The sequence below is a fragment of the Mobula birostris genome, chromosome 17, assembly GCF_030028105.1.
Source record: "Mobula birostris isolate sMobBir1 chromosome 17, sMobBir1.hap1, whole genome shotgun sequence".
Lineage (NCBI taxonomy): Eukaryota > Metazoa > Chordata > Chondrichthyes > Myliobatiformes > Myliobatidae > Mobula > Mobula birostris.
In genome coordinates this window covers 42,021,495-42,039,526 of record NC_092386.1, presented here as the reverse complement: position 1 = coordinate 42,039,526, position 18,032 = coordinate 42,021,495, and the positions used below count along the sequence as shown (strand labels likewise).

Below are 18,032 nucleotides of genomic sequence, written 5' to 3'. Positions count from 1 at the left end.
AAATCAAAGCCCGAATACAAAATTGTGTCACCATATTTTTGTGATATTGTGGTGAATTTCTGGTGTACTCCATTGATTTTATATTTTACCCTATATTGTTCTACATAATACTATAAAAGCTTGGCTGAGAAATTGTACAAAATAATCACTATCAAAATGCTTCTTTATCCCCAAAATAGCATTTGTCATTTTTATAACATGCCTATTTATTCTATAACCTCAAATGACGTGTTTCTGAATTCCTAACATTTATGTAGAATCTCATATTTAAGATGCACTTTCACATTTTTGTTTACAAAGCATTCCCTATGAATTTTAATGTATCTGGTGCTAGCTTATCTGTATCTTCCAGCTGTTTCATAATCTTCACAATTTCATAATATTGTTGTCTATATTTATCTTCTTGCACTATTGTATGTTATGTATTACAAAATGATGTGAAATGTGCAATTTTGTTTTAGGGGAATTAACTAAATATTTCAAAGGTGATGCTTCACATTTCTATGATAAACTGGCAAGTATTTTACTTTTTTATATTACACAAGAAACTTAGAAATGCATTGATTATAAACAAGATGATTTTAACCAAATTGATGAATACGGCCTTGGGTCTTATCCCACGAGTTAGATGATACCATCTAGGGTTGAGTTCAGAGCTCCTTTGATGAGGGAGAATATAAAGCCTTTTCATCGAAAAATAAAATTTATCCATAATAAAAACTATAAACAAAAAGAGAACACAGTTCAGTGGAAAATCCCTCACATTTTTAGTATCAATTATTCTATACATTGAATATTGCTAGTTCTATACATAGTAGTTCCGTGTATGAGGTGTGTGCTTCAAGTTTCATTCCAGAGATAAGAACATAATGTTTACTGCAGTCCTTAGAGGTGTTGTCTTTCCGTACTGAGGAATTAAACTAGAAATGCATTTTCCCCCTCATGAGAAGGTAATAAATTTCACATTACCATTTTAAGAAGCTTGGGAGAGTTCACATCATTGTGAGCATTATATATCTTGCAGCCAACAGGGAAACAAACACTCCTTGTTATGATCAAAGTGTTGCCTTTGGAGCTTGCACTGTCCAAACTGATAAGAGAATGTCATGAAGCAAGCAAACAGCCAAAGAGAACTGTGTTGGATACAGTGGGATATAGAATGGCTGAATTGTAGTGCCTGATTTTTATGTGACATGGGAGAAGGTGGGATGTAAAACACTGACATTCTATCACCTGTACCACCTATCTTCTGCAGCTCCCAAAATGGCCGATGTTCTATTTCTCCTTCAAGAACAATTTGACAATGAAAAAAGTGGAAGATAAAACCCCTGATATTTTATCAAATGTTCAAGTTGATTGTTCAGTCTCTTTTCCAGTCAATTTAGTTGGTAGAAGGTTCCAGTTATAGTGGGGAAATTACATGTTTTTTCACAGTGATGAATTTCTAGATCTAGGTTTCTTGCTCTGGAGAGCATCAAGTATAAGACAGTTAAATCACTGAAGGGAGGAGGAGTTAAACCCCTGTTGGGCCATCCATCATGTTTGTTAAAGGTTGCTTCCAGACAAACATTAGTGAGAAACTTTAACATATTTGCCTGCTTGTTATTCCATCATTAAATGGTACATCACAAGGAGGGGGAAAAGGAGAGTATATGTAAAAGGAGATTTTATGTTGTTAATGTTGCACATAATAGCCAGTCTAAAAATTAGAACCTATGGTCTACTATGGTAAGTGATGCAAATGTAAAAATGGGTCAACCACAAAAGTATTAAAGGAGATCTTTCACGAGTAATATCACATGATGTCTTCTCTTTATGCTCATGCGTTCTTTGAGATTGGAACTCCTGTGTGACATTTTCATTTTGTTACAAAACTAGGTCAAAGTGTCCTTGTTTCATTTGGCCACACTTGCATTTTGCTATCAGAGAAACCATCTACATTGGTTGTCCACTAGATGGTACCATCAGCCAGAAATTTGTTGGTGCTAGAGAAGCTTTATTAAAAGACTATTACCCAATGAGCCAATTACCCTTTTAGTTATGGGTCTGCCACAGTAAATTTAGTTATGGCTAATACCTAAAGTCAAGGTGCCAGCACTGTAGAATGGCCTTTCATGCTGCTCACCTTTGCGGAACACATTAAGCATTAGGTAAGTCTGGAAGCAGGGCTAAAGTTGGAGGTCATGAAGGCAAAACGAACAATAATTGTGTATTCAGTGGAGACCTTTGTGATAAGTTGCATCAGGCCTTGGCTGGCATCAGTGTTTAAGTCTGGGGCAGTGTAAGGTCTTCATTAGTGAATCAGATCCAGACTCATGGAGACAATTGCTGTCAATAGCTGGGGATCTGCGGTTGAAATCGTACCATATGGAATACAAATAAATGATATTTCAAAGTGACACAATAGATGGAAATTTTCACAACCATGTTCTACTCTATAACAACTTACTATATAAAGGGCTGAAAAAATAGAGCAAGTAAATTAATAGATGGTATACATATTTTCATTACATATTGACCTTATTCTTCCAATTCTGTTGTCTTGACCCAGATTTGTCCAGGAGATGGGAACGCTTTACCATGGCTTTATCTGCCTGATGAGATTTGGATTAGAGTTTTCACTCTGTTATCACACCAGGACCTCTTTCAGGTTCTCCTGGTCTGTTACCGCTTCTACCACCTGGCAAATGATGAAACCCTATGTAAGTTTTTATTTAATAAGAAGACAAATTTAAAAAGAACATTAATATAATTAATGTTGTGTATTTTTGCCTGTTATGCTATTACACCTCTGAAGGGCTTGGTGAGACAACTCCTGGAGTATGCTGTGCAATTTTGGTATTTAACATCAAAATGATTTACACTGCAGAGGGGATGCAGCAAAGGTTCATCAGACTTTTCCTGGGATGAAAGGTCTGCCATCTGAAGAAAAATATGGAAGGCCTCAATAAAATATGAGAGATGATCTGATTGAAATAGAGAATAGTCTTTGATGGAGCTCGGTAGGATGGAGATGCTTTCCCTGGTGGAGGAGTCTTGAATTAAGCCACACAATGTCAAAATAAGGGGTTGGGTATTTTGGACAAATAAAGGAAAAATCATCACTCAAAGCATGGTGAATCTTTAGTATTCTCTTCTTCGAATGAGTTTGAAGGATGTGGAAGCATTGGAAAGGGTACAGAGGAGATGTACCAGGATGCTGCCTGGTTTAGAAAGTATGCATTATGATCAGAGATGAAGGGAGCTAGGGCTTTACTCTTTGGAGAGAAGGAGGATGAGAGGAGACATGATAGAGGTGTACAAGATAATAAGAGGAATAGATAGAATGGATAGCCAGCGCCTCTTCCCCAGGGCACCACTGCTCAATACAAGAGGACATGGCTTTAAGGTAAGGGGTAGGAAGTTCAAGGGGGATATTAGAGGAAGATATTTTACTCAGAGAGTGGTTGGTGCGTGGAATGTACTGTCTGAGTCAGTGGTGGAGGAAGATACTCTCGTTAAGCTTAAGAAACTACTAGACAGGTATATGGAGGAATTTAAGGTGGGGGCTTATATGGGAGGCAGGGTCTGAGGGTCGGCACAACATTGTGGACCGAAGGTCCTATAAGGTGCTGTACTAATCTATGTTCTATGAAGGACTTTCGAGACTTATTGATCTTATTCAACACTGAAAGCCATAGAATTTGGATGTGGGAAAAATCAAGGAATGTGGTGATAGAACAGAAAACTAACGTTGAGGTAGAATGTCTACCATAATTTCCTTGAGTAGTGAAGCATGTATCAGCAGCCAAATAGTTTACTTCTGCTCCTATTTCATATGACACACTTAGTCCTCCTTCTAGAAATTCAATCAGCTTGAGAAGTTAGGTGAAGGATCTTTAGAAATCAATGAATGCTGTAAATAACATTGTGTGTAAATATCAGTTCAGTGAAGATCTGGAAGTCAAATTACAACCCAAAATAATTAAAATTAAATTAATTTAATATATACAGTATGTTTCATCACTAATATATATGTATGTAACACTGTAATACCCGCAGTGTATATATATATATAAAATAAAATATATAAATTATATTGACAAAGTTAATTTCTAGGCAAATACTAGCATTAATCTGTGTCTAAAATATTCCATGAGCCATGTGATGTGCTGGACATCAGTACTATCATTTCTACCAAGTACGATTAGTATACATCTGCTCAAGACAAGCTGGAAGCAAATGGCTCATCCTCAAAATAGTTTTAGGTTTCCCATAGGAACTGCAATCAGCATGTTCTTGCACCATGCCAAGAATGTGCTGATTGCAATTTCCAAAGGGAACCTTAGAACCAATTGCGCATTTACAATTTTATGTGCTATTTTGGGGTTCTTTTTCTGGAAACTAATGAATTAGATTTCAGAAAATTGATTGCACGGTGGCAGGAGACAGCATCAGTAGTCTCTTTCAGAGTGAGAACCTTTACGCAGCAGAGCAGTGCTGATGGAACTTTCATGTCTTCACACGCTAAAGCAGGGTAATTTGCAGGTGTAGGTTATTCCTGCGGTCTGGGGATCCTCACAAGAAAGTGAATGTTTCGTAAAGGTCAGAGTTTATTTTTACTCTTCAATCAAATGGAAAGATGTTTTACTATGCCAATAATGTATCTTGAACAGGAACTCATTCAGTCATGTATAATAATCAGGGCAGGTGACTACAAAATAGGATGTGGAGCAATTTATCACCAAGGCTCTCACCTCCTTGTTTGTGCACATGTTTATGAAGAGACTCATTTGTTTAGGGGGGGGGGAATAACTTGACACACTTTCTGTGGAAACTCTAATAGAGTGCATACTGTTGCTTTTATATCAGATGATATCATAAATCAGCTGCTATGGGTGGAGAATGCATTGATAGGCAGAATCAAGGAAGTAAAGAATAACTTCTTGTCCTGCAGGAATTATCTCTCTGCGTTTGGATATATCTGATATTGTGGGCTCCCCAAGAACAAATGAATCATGTGTGCTTCTAGGGAAAATGATATTTAGCATTAGGAATGTATTCTCATGATCCACAGCATAAACAGGTGGAAGAGTTTCCTGTTAATGAACATCTCCGGCTTGTTACAGAGACCCTGAGGGTATACGTCAGTGGCCAGAATCAAAGTAGATGAATTAATTTCTCCATGAGTACCAAACATGTGATCCCTCTCCAATGCCAGAGGGAATGGTAAATTGGTAAACGTGGCAGTTCTGAAAACTCTCCATCGGATATACTGCTGTCAGCAGTGTGTCCCTTTAAAGGCAGCAAACATCCACAAAGCAGGCGTTGTTGTAATGAATCTGTATGACAATTCATAATGCATGGAATTTTCAATTCCAATTTATGTTGGTATGGGTAGAAATGTACTCTTTGTAAATATGATGTCAATTTCCTGATGCCAGGAAAGTACCAAGTGTTTGAATTGGAATGGTATATAGAAGTGCCAGCCTAATTTCATTACAGGAGCGATTTCACCTCAGGATTATTGTTTGCAGCATCTATATTAGATGAAGTTGATAGCACAGTGCTTAAAAATAACAGGTTATTTAAAATAACACTTTCTTGCTTATAAGCCTTCTTGCTTTTCGGGTGAAGGTCTTTCCTATTATGAAGGATTTGATCACTTTGATTAGGCGGAAGTAGTAAGTATATTTAGCAGTTAATGTGAAAATTGAAAAGATATAATTATTTGATTGCTCTCACTTTCTGGCTTAGGGATATTCAAAAATGTATGTGGATGATGTTGACTGTGTTACTCAAGCACTGGGTTTGAACAGTCTATCCTGGTGAACTTATTTCTTTTTGATAATGAGAGTTCATAGTGAAACTCTGGAAAACACGTCCCATTTCTCACATCTTGTTGAAGGCATCTATCAATGTTAAAATTCACTATTGCTTCAAAATGACAGCACAGACATTGGTAAAAGCTATCAGACCTGACATTGTCTATTGGAGTTGTGATTCACACCCTCCTTTAATGTTCCAAGGCATAGATGACCTACAGCAGTACCTTGAGACATTTGAAAAAGTATTGCCAATGCTTTCTCTGAAAAACATTCTAATGACCATGTTATTTGCATGATTAACATCATGCTCTCCAAACTCTTACTTTGAAAAGAAATTACTAGATAGGCAAAGGAAAAGATTTATGGATGTGCTCAAATGATATAACATCTCCACTGACTCCTGCAAATCTCTGGTCCATGGAGTAGGAATATTCAGGATGGTATTGGGAAACTCAAAGCCAAGCATTGAGAGCTCACAGAGGCCCCATGTAAGGAGTGGAAGGAGAAGACCACCTGGTAAACTTGTCTTGCCCCTGCTTCATTTGTGGAGGAGTCTGCATTTCCGACATTAGCTGCAATAGCTATCTCAGAATACACAAAATCTGAGTGGAAGCAAGTATTCCTGAACTTGTTTCTGTCTAATTAACTTTGATTGAGGCACCACCAAGAAACCAACAGAAAACTACTGGCTTCATGTTTGGGATGTTGCCACATGAGGGAGTATCAGAACAGAAATATATCAAAAAGGAAATGGAGAAATCTGTATTTAACAGTGGCAAAGACAGGCAGGAAATACATCATGGAGTTAAAAGTTATGAGTGGACTCATGTATTTCCCATTATTACCTCTTCCCTAATGGTTCCCATCATCAGTTTCTTATCAGCACTGGCAGCCTGTGTGTTCTTGCTCATCACCATCCTTATTGTCTCCATCTTCACTTTCCCTTCCCCACCTGGCTCCATCTGCCTTTTTCACATCTACTTGGCTTGTCTCCCAACACCATCTTCCCTATCTGCTGTTATCCTTCATCCCTTCTCTGTCCACTATAGAAGGGGTTTTGCAGATACCCAGGGAAATATTGTGTGAAATGCACAAGGAATGAAAAGGACATGATAGTGGGCTCGTGCTGGTAAGGAACAATTTGCTTTAGGAACTGCTGTTCAACTGGTCAGTGATTTACTGTGTTGGTATAGTACCAGTGGGCTGGTAGCATAAGGATTTCTTCTGAACGGTTGGTGAAGGAAACCATGAGACTACTGTTGCTGGACAAGAGATCTAAGTAATTCATGAATCCTCAAGTTCATTTATATATTACTTATGAAGCTGGATTTTACTTTATGTTTGACTAGGATTTTTATTAGTGAAATGAGCTGAGAGAGAATCTAAAATGTGTTGTTAGAAGGGAATGTTGTCTCCTACCCCTGCAAATTAGCTGCCTGGATTAGAGAGAATGTCCTATGAGGAAAAGTTGGATTGAACTTGGAGCAGGTTAAAGGTCAAATAAAAGGCTCTAAAAACAAACCAGGAAATTTATAGGCTGGTACACCTGATATTAATAGTGGGAAAGGTATTGGAAGGTATTCAAAGGGACTGAATATATGAGTATTTGGATAGATATGGACTGATTAGGGATAGTCAGCATGGCTTTGTTCATGGTAGGTCATGTCCAACCAATCTTACAGAGCTTTTCAAGGAAGTTATCAGGAAAGTTGATGAAGGTAAGGATGTTGTCTACATGGACCTTAGCAAGGCATTTGACAACGTACCACATGAGAGGTTGTTCAAGAAGGTTCCATCGCTTGGCATTCAAGATGACGTCGTAAATTGGATTAGACATTGGTTTTGGGGGGGAAGTCAGTGTGTGGTAGTAAATATTTGCCTCTCTGACTGGAGGCCTTTTGGAGGCCTTTGACTATTAGAGTGCCACAGGGATAGGTACTAGGCCTATTGTTTCTTGCCATCTATATTGATGACCTGGATGATAACCTGGTCAACTGGATCAGCAAATTTGCAGATGACACCAAGATTGGGGGTGTAGTTAATAGCAAGGAGAACTATCAGAGCTTGAAGCGGGATCTGGATCAGCTGGAAAAATGGGTGAAAAAAATGGGCTGAAGAATGGCAGATGGAATTTAATGCAGACAATTGTGAGGTGTTGCACTTCTGTAGGACTAACCAGGATAGGTCTTACACAACGAACAATAGGGCACTGAGGAGCGTGATTGAACACGAGATTTGGGAATACATGTCCACAATTCATTGAAAATGGCGACACAGGTAGATAGGGTCATAAAGAAAGCTTTTGCCTCTTTGGCCTTCATAGATCAAAGTATTGAATGCAGGAGATGCGATGTTATGTTTAAGTTGTGTAAGATGTTGGTGAGGGCTAATTTGGAATATTGTGTGCAGGTTTTGTCACCTATCTGTAGGAAAGATGTAAATAAGTTTGAAAGAGGGCAGAGAAAATGTACAGGGATCTTGATGGAACTGGAGGGCTTGAGACATAAGGAAAGATTAAATAGGTTAGGACTTTATTCCTTGGAGCATAGAAGATTGAGGGGAGATTTGGTAGAGGTATACAAAATTATGAGGGGTATAGATAGGGTAAACGCAAGCAGACTTTTTCCACTGAGGTTGGGTGGGACTACATCTAGAGGTCATGGGTTAAGGGTGAATGGTGGAATATTTAGGGGGAACATGAGGTGGAACTTTTTCACTCAGAGGATGGTGAGAGTGTGTAATGAGCTGCCAGCACAAGAGGTGGGTGTGAGGTCAATTTCAATATTTGAGAGGTTTGGATAGATACATAGATGGGATGGGTATGGAGGGCTTTGGTCTGGGTGCAAGTCAATGGTCTAGGCAGAATAGTGGTTCAGCACTGACTAGATAGGCCGAAGGGCCTGTTTCAGCACTATAGTATTCTATAACTCTATACTGCACAACTGAGTTCCTCCAGCACATTGCTGCTCTTAACCTTTTACTGTCTTCCACTTCCTCCTCTCCCCAGTGCTGCTGCTGGTTACACCTTCATTCTGATCATACTTCCACTGCCGAAGATATTGAACAGTTTGTGTGTGATGCTGCCATTAGGTTTTTAAAAATTCTTTTTCAGTATCTGGGCGTTATTGGCATGATCAGTGTCATTTCTAACTGATCTGAAGTAACGGTGAGCCACTTCTTTTGAAGTATGGTCAAATGTCAAGGGAAGATGGGTACACTCTTTTTGGAAACAAATTGCTAGATGATGGTGAGTCAAATACCTTCTGTGGAAGCAAAGAAATAGCCGATGTGTCAGGCCATTACCTTTCATCTAAATTGCAGTATCTATGATCTTTTGTGTCTCTCTTGTTGTGAATGGCCATTGCCTGGAATGTTCAATTTTACTTGTTACATATCAGCCCATAGATGAAAATCATCTTAGTCTTGAGACATGGGCTGCTTCATTTGCTGAGGAGTTGTGAATGAAATCTTATTTATTTATTCAGAGTTAACAGGCACTTCTGTCCCAAGGAGCCCGTGCTGCCCAGTTACACATACGTGACCAATTAACACGAAACTTAGGAAGAGAGCTTACCTCTAATGAGGAAATGTGGCTTTTTTTTTAATTGATATTTGAGAACAAGTTTTGACTCTACTTTTCCTTCAGGGAAGAATATTAAAGTTGAAAATTGTAATTGTTTGAATGATGAATGCCTTAAGAACATTGGACGCCGTAAGCCACAAAGCCTCAGCCTTCTTCGATGTGATGATCGGACAAAATCCATAACTGACTCCGGATTAAGACTACTATTCAGACATTCCAAGAATTCACTTAAGGTACCAATATGTTTTCTGGTTATTTAAATAAGTCACTTTAAGAATATGCTGATCCGTTAGGTACATTAGTAGAACATATAGCCCATTGTATCTATGCTTTTGCTTTGAAAGATCAATCCAGCACTATTCGACCCTTTTCCAACATTGTTGCCATTATTTCAAGTATACATCTAATTGTTTATGAATGTTGTTGTTGAATCTGCTTCCATTTCCCTTTCAAGCAATGCATTTCAGTTATATGACAAATAAAAAGGTAATTTTCATTTCCTTTTGGTTCTTTTATCAATTAACCAAAATCCCTCCTGCATCTCTGCATCAGCGGAAAGCTTGTTCGGTCTTACTATGTCCAAATGTTTCAAACTTTTGACTATTGGCTTCTGTTCTAGGCAAAACAAAATCAGTTTCCCTGTGCATCCCACATAAGTAGGGGCAACATAATGGCTTAGCAGATGATGTTGCTGCCTCACAAATCCATTGAATTGAACTTGATTCTGCCTTTAAGTTAACATGGTCTTCCTGTGACTCCTTGGTTTTCCCCAAGTGATGAGTTTCTTTCCACATCCCAAAAAGTGTGCTGGTAGGTTGAATGACTACTGTGAATTACTTCCAGTGCAGGTCAGTGATAGGAAAACTGGAGGAAATAGAATGGGTATGGGAGGGAGAATAGGTTATTGGAAAGTATGGAACAAGGCTGGTGTGAATGTTTACAGAGCCTGCATAAATTTAATGGGTTCTATGCCATAAGAGGATATAGAATATGTAAAAAAATAAAGATAGGAAAACCAAAGTCCTTCATTCTTGGCACCACTATGATAAACCTCTGCTGAACTCTTTCCAAAGCCTAGACTCCTTCTTAAAGTGTGATGCCGGAACTGGACACAGTAACTATTTGTAAAATATAAAGGCATAGAAATTTGATTACTTTCCACCTTGCATTTTTGTGCTAGATTTAAACTAGAAGTAAAAGATTATGAAAAATTGGGGGTTTAAGTCTATGCTACCAGTGTGCCTGACTTGCCAATGTTTGGAATAGCCCAGTCTGAGAGTTACTCATATAGAATTTTCTTCACAGAGCTGATAAGAGGTATTTTAATGTCATCAAAGTTGTACTCTCTCCTCTGATCCTTGAAAAACATCTGTTAGTTGCAACTTAAATGATTACTTATCAGTTCTCTCTCACTGAATATCCCTCTCTACTTGACAACCCTTTCACCCACAACCTGAAATCCCCTTTTCTCAATGAATTCCTTCGCCAGTTCCAAGGTCACGGATTCACTAAAACAGTGCTTATGTCCTACAGCAAATGACCTCACTGCAAACCCACCGCACCCCCCCCCCCCCAGCTGAATCACAAGGTTCGACTCGTATCAATCCTCACCCACAGGCACAATGGTTTTCTAGTGGAGTTGCTCCCTCACAGCCGTCGGGACTCAGATTCAATCCTAATCTCCAGTACAGGCTGTATGGATATCACGTGTTCTCTCTGTGAATGGATGGTTTCCTTCAGGAGCTTCCACATCCCAAAAATATCGAACATAGAACATAGAATAGTACAGCACATTACATGGATAAGAGGGTTAATTCCACAAACCTGGAGCAGTTGAGGTAAAGGGAATGTGGATCAAGTAAAGCAGGATTAGTTAAAAGGATGCTTGGTGATCAGTGCAGACTAGGTGGGCCAAAGGGAGTGGTTCCATGCTGTACGACTCTATCAATACCATGACCTTACCAATTAGCATAGGATTCTTCAGTCCACCTCCAGGTCTCCTCTGCATCATTCTGACCTATCCTGGTTATAGCACCAAATTATACTGATCTGCTTTAGTTGTTACATGATGATATAGTACATGACAGAGAGGCCTTTGCTTATTACTAAGTACAGTCAGTATACTTCACACCTTGAGGTAAAAGAAAACTCCTGGAGGAACACGGTGGGCCAAGCAGCATCTGTGGACTCATTCCAATACAGAGTCTTGACCCAAAACAGTGACCATCCCTCTGCCTCCAGAGATGATGTCTGACCAACTGAGTTCCAACAGCAGTTTGTATTTTGCTTCACAATTATGGCATCTGAAGTCTCTTATGAGTCCACACAACTCCTTGTATTTTATATGTGATCAAAATGATGCTTGAAACAGTTTATCATTTGGGCTGGCACAAGTTGTGACTAACCATGAATCATCCATTTTCCAGTTGAGAGAATTATATACAAAAGTTTAGGAAAGTTTGCTTGTGTTATTAACTCTAAGCCTCTATTTGAAGTACCTTTTTATAAACATAATGACTTGTCTTGCTAACTTGAAAGGTTTGTGATTGGGTAACTCTGGGTCTCTCTATCTTATTCTTTTACATTCATATTTATAGAGCTAACTGAAGGATAAGAACAGAAAAGTAAAAACAATATAAGAGTGAAAACAATGCATTATTATAAGACCATAAAACCATAAGATCTAGGAGCAGAATTAGGTCATTTGGCCCATCGAGTCAGCTCCATCATTTGATCAAGGCTGATCCAATTTCCACCTCAGCCCCAATCTCCTGCCTTCTCCTCATTTCCCTTCATGTCTTGACCAATCAAGAATCTATCAACCTGTGCCTTAAATATACATAACACCTGGCCTCCACAGTTGCCTGTGGCAAAGAATTAAACAGATTCACCACTCTGTGGTTAAAGAAATTCCTCCTCATCTCCATTCTAAAATGATGCCCCTTTATTCTGAGTTTGTGTCCTCTGGTCTTAGAATCTCCCACCATAAGAAACATCCTCTCCACATCCACTCTATCAAGGCCTTTCACCATTCAATGAGGTCACCCCTTATTCTTCTGAATTCTAGTGAATTCAGGTCCAGAGCCATCAAATGCTCTTTATGTGACAAGCCATTCAATCCCAGAATTATTTTTGTGAACCTCCTTTAAACCCTCTCTAGTTCCAGCACATCGTTTTTAAGATAAGGGGCCTAAAACTGTTCATAATACTCTAAGTGAGGCCTCACCAGTGCTTTATAAAGTCTCAACATTACATTGCATTCTTGTTTTTATATTCCCGTCTTCTTGAAATGAATGCTAACATCACATTTACCTTCTTTACCACAGACTCAACCTACAAATTAACCTTTAGGGAATCCTCACAAAGACTCCCAAGTCCCTTTGCGCCTCACTTTTTTTATATTTTGTCTCCATTTAGAAAATAGTCAACCTTTTTACTTCTTCTATCAAAATGCATGACCAAACACTTCCCCATACTGTATTCCATCTGCCACTTCTTTGCCCATTCTCCTAATCTAAGTCCTTTGTTAGCCTCTCTACTTCCTCAAAACTAACTGCCTGTCCACCTATCTTCATATTATCTGCAAACTCTGCAACAAAGCCATACAATAGAGGTGTCTAAGATGACAAGAGGTATTGATCGTGTGGATGGTCAGAGGCTTTTTACTAGGGCTGAAATAGCTACCATGACAGGGCACAGGTTTAAGGTGCTTGGGAGTAGGTACAGAGGATATGTCAGGGGTAGGTTTTTATTCAGAGAGTGGTGAGTGTGTGGAATGGACTGCCAGCAACGGTGGTGGAGTTGGATATGATAGGGTCTTTTAATAGACTTTTGGATAGGTACATGGAGCTTAAAAAAATAGAGGGCTATGGGTAACCCTAGTAATTTCTAAGGTAGGGACATGTTTGGCACAGCTTTTGTGGGCCGAAGTGCTTGTATTGTGCTGTAGGTTTTCTATGTTTCTATGTTTCTAATTCCATCATATAATCATTGATACATAACATAAAAAAAATTGGTCCCAACATAGACCCCTGTGGAACACTACTTCTCACCGGCAGCCAACTAGAAAAGGCTCACTTTATTCCCACTCTTTTCCTCCTGCCAATCTGCCACTGCTTTATCCACGCTAGAATCTTCCCTGTAATACCGTGCTTATAGCTGTTAAGCAGTCTCATGTGTGACACCTTGTCAAATGCTTTCTGAAAATTCAAGTACACAACGTCAACAGATTCTCGTTTATCTATCCTGCTTGCTATTTCTTCAAAAAATCCCAACAGATTTGTCAGGCAAGGTTTTCTGTTGAGGAAACCAATATTCACACACTTCATAACCCTTGACACCTGGAACTTCCACCATAATACTAATGTCTTCCACAGTGAAGACTGATGCAAAATACATTCAGTTTTCTGCTATTTCATTGACCCCATTACTATCTCTCCAGCATCATTTTCTGGTTATCTGATCTCCCCTCCCTCCTCTCTTTTACACTTTACGTATCTGAAGAAACCTTTGGTATCATCTTTAATATTGTTGGTTAGCTTACATTCGTATTCCATCTTTACCTTCTTAATAACTTTCTAGTTGCCTTCTGTTGGTTTTTAAAAGCTTCCCAATGCTCTATCTTCCCACTAGTTTTTACTCTATTATATGCTCTCTCTTTGGCTTTTATGTTAGCTTGGACGTCTCTTGTTAGCCGCAGTTGTGTCATCTTTCCTTTAGAATATTTCTTCCACTTTGGGCTGTATACATCATGTGCCTTCTGAATTGCTTCCAGAAACTCCAGCTATTGCTGCTCTGTTGTCATCCCTGCAAGTGTTCTTTTCCAATCAATTCTGGCCAACTCCTCTCTCATGCCTCTGTAATTTCCTTTACTCCACTGTAACATTGATACATCTGACTTTAGCTTGTCCTTCTCAAATTTCAAGGTGAATTTGATCATGTTATGATCACTTTCCCCTAAGGGTTCTTTTACCCTAAGCTCTCTCATCAATTCTGGCTAATGGCACAACACCCAATCCAGTATAGCTGATCCTCTAATGGGCTCAACCACAAGCTGCTCTAAAAAGCCATCTCATAGTCACTCCAGAAATTCCCTCTCCTGGAATCCATCACCAACCTGATTTTCCCAATCTAGAAATCCCCCATGACTATTGTAATATTTCCCTTGTGGTATACATTTTCTATCTCCCATTATAATATGTAGGCCACATCCTTCCTACTGTTTGGGGGTCTGTATACATCTCCCATAAGGGTCTTTTTACCCTTGCAGTTCCTTAGGTATATCCACAATGATTCAACACCTTCTGACCATATGTCACCTCTTTTTAATGATTTGATTTCATTTTTTACCAACAGAGCATTGCAGTCCCCCCTGCCTTCACACCTGTCCTTTTGATACAAATGTATATCCTTGGACATTAAGTTCCCAGCTATAATCTTCTTTCAGCCATGATTCAGTGATGCCTACAACATCATATTTGCCATCATGAATTTGCAACTGTGCTGCAAGTTCATCTACCTTATTCCTTATACTACGTGCAATCAAATAATCACCTTTAGTCCTTTATTCTCCCTTTTGGATTTTGTCCACCTTTTATGTTGCAAATCATCCTGCTGACTGCAATTCTGCCCTATCAACAGCGACTCCTCATTGCACATTGCCTCTATTAATTGTCTGTTAATTTCCTCAGGGGATAATTGAAAAGCTGTCATACTTATAGTGGAATCTTGCCTGAAGGCTTATTTGTATTTCAGAATCAGAATCAGGTTTAGTATCACTGGCATATGTTGTAAGATTTGTTGTTTGGTGGTAGCAGTACATTGCAATACATAATAATAAAAACTATAAATAAGGAAATAAAATTTAATTAAATATATTGTGGAAAAGAGAGGGGAAAATAGTGAAGTTGGTTCATGTTCACTGCTCATTCAGAAATCTGACAGCAGAGGCGAAGAAGCCGTTCTTGAAATGTCAAGTGTGTGCCTTCAGGCTCCTGTACCTCCTCCCTGATGATAGCAATGAGAAGAGGGAATATCCTGGGAATAGGAGTCTTTAATACTGATGCCAGCTATTTGAGGCATCACCTTTTGAAGGTGTCCTGGAAGCTGGGAGGCAGGTGCCCATGATGGAGCTAACTGAGTCTAGAACTTTCTACAGCTGTTTCTGATTCTGACCCTCCATACCAGACTGTGATGCAGCCAGTTACAATCAAAGTTCAAAGTAAATTTTATTATCAGAGTACATATACATCACCACATACAACCCTGAGATTCTTTTTCCTGCGGGCATATTCAGCAAATTTCTAGAATAGTAACAATAATAACAATAACAGTAGTGGTCCTCAACCTCTGGGCCACAAAGCATGCAGGGGTGCAGCTATAGCTCGGACGCACCCAGCACATCTTTAAGAAAAAAGCCGAAATAAACAAGCTAATTAATTAGTTGCCACCCGGCATGTAAACGTTGGCCTAGATCAGAGGCGACGCAATCGGCAATTGCCTCTGTTCTGGGCCAACATTTACGTGCCGGGCGGCGCCTAATTAATTAGCTTGTTTATTTTGGCTTTTTTCTTAAAGATATGCTGGGTGCGTTCCAACTACCGCTGCACTGCTGTATTCTTCACGGCAATGTATCGGTCTGCGGCCCGGAGGTTGGGGACCACTGAATAACAGGATCAATGAAAGATCAAGCAGAGCATAGAAGACATCAACTGTGCAAATGCAAATATAAATAATGAAAGCATGAAATAACAAGATAAAAAGTCCTTTAAGTGAGATAATTGATTGTGGGAACTATAAGACCATATGATACAGGAGCATCTTATGGTCCATGCGGCCCATTGAGTCTGCTCCGCCATTCAGTCATGGGCTGATCCAATTCTTCCAGTCATCCCCACTCCCCTGCCTTCTCCTCATACCCTTTGATGCCCTGGGTAATTGAGAACCTATCTATCTCTGCCTTAAATACACCCTAAAACTTGGCCTCCACAGCTGCTCGTCGCAACAAATTTCACAAATTTACCATTCTCTGACTAAAGTAATTTCTCTGCATCTCTGTTCTAAATGGACATCCTTCAATCCTGAAGTTGTGCCCTCTTGTCCTAGAATCCCCTACCATGGGAAAGAACTTTGCCATATCTAATCTGTTCAGGCTTATGTACATTCGGAATGTTTCTATGAGATCTCCCCTCATTCCCCTGAACTCCAGGGAATACAGCCCAAGAGCTATGTGACATTCCTCATATGGTAACCCTTTCATTCCTGGAATCATTCTTGTGAATCTTTCCTGAATCCTCTCCAATGTCAGTATATCCTTTCTAAAATAAGGAGCCCAAAACTGCACACAATACTCCAAGTGTGGTCTCACGAGTGTCTTATAGAGCCTCAACATCACATCCCTGCTCTTATATTCTATACCTCTAGAAATGAATGCCAACATTGCTTTCGCCTTCTTCACCACCGACTCAACCTGGAGGTTAACCTTTAGGGTATACTGCACAAGGACTCCCAAGTCCTTTTGCATCTCTGCATTTTGAATTCTATCTCCATCTAAATAGTAGTTTGCCCATTTATTTCTTCCACCAAAGTGCATGACCATACACTTTCCAACATTATATTTCATTTGCCACTTCTTTGCTCATTCCCCTAAACTATGTAAGTCTCCCTGCAGGTTCTTTGTTTCCTCAACACTGCCTGCTCCTCCACCTACCTTTGTATCATCAGCAAATTTAGCCACAAATCCATTAATCCCATAGACCAAATCATTGATATACATCGTAAAAAGCAGCGGTCCCAATACCGACCTCTGTGGAACTCCACTGGTAACTGGCAGCCAGTCAGAATAGGATCCCTTTATTCCCACTCTCTGTTTTCTGCTGATCAGCCAATGATCCACCCATGCTAGTAACTTCCCTGTAATTCCATGGGCTATTTTCTTGCTAAGCAGCCTCCTGTATGGCACCTTGTCAAAGGCCTTCTGAAAATCCATGTACACCACATCTACTGCATCTCCTTTGTCTACCCTGCTTGTAATTTCCTCAAAAAATTGCAGTAGGTTAGTCAGGAATGATTTTCCTTTCAGGAAACCATGCTGCCTTTGGCCTATCTTGTCATGTGCCTTCAGGTAGTCCGTAATCTCATCCCTAACAATCAGTTCCAACAACTTCCCAACCACTGATGTCAGGCTAACAGGTCTATAGTTTCCTTTCTGCTGCCTCACACCCTTCTTAAATAGTAGAGTAACATTTGCAATTTTCCAGTCATCTGGTACAATGCCAGAATCTGTCGACTCTTGAAAGATCATGGTTAATGCCTCTGCAGTCTCTCCAGCTACTTCCTTCAGAACCCAAGGACGCATTCTATCAGGCCCAGGAGATTTATCTACCTTCAGACCATTAAGCTTCCTGAGCACCTTCTCAGCTGTAATTTTCGCTGCACATACTTCACTTCCCTAACACTCTTGAATGTCCCGTATACTGCAGATGTCTTCCACTGTGAAGACTGTTGCAAAATATGTATTCAGTTCCTCTGCTATCTCTGCATCTTTCATTATAATATCTCCAGCATCATTTTCTATTGGTCTTATATCTACCCTCAACTCTCTTTTACCCTTTATATACTGAAAAAATCAGTATTTATCACTC

At 39.5% G+C, this 18,032-nt stretch overlaps 1 protein-coding gene across 1 annotated transcript in view; it reads left to right on the top strand.

Annotated features, from left to right (window-relative positions):
• Positions 1-926: 926 nt before the first annotated feature.
• The window catches only part of LOC140211436 (uncharacterized), an 82,840-nt gene continuing 65,734 nt past the window's right edge, over positions 927-18,032 (top strand). The window contains exons 1-3 of the mRNA XM_072281145.1: positions 927-950; positions 2,552-2,702; positions 9,454-9,623. Of these exons, the coding sequence (XP_072137246.1) occupies positions 927-950; positions 2,552-2,702; positions 9,454-9,623 (345 nt within the window). The remainder of the gene's footprint in view (positions 951-2,551; positions 2,703-9,453; positions 9,624-18,032) is intronic.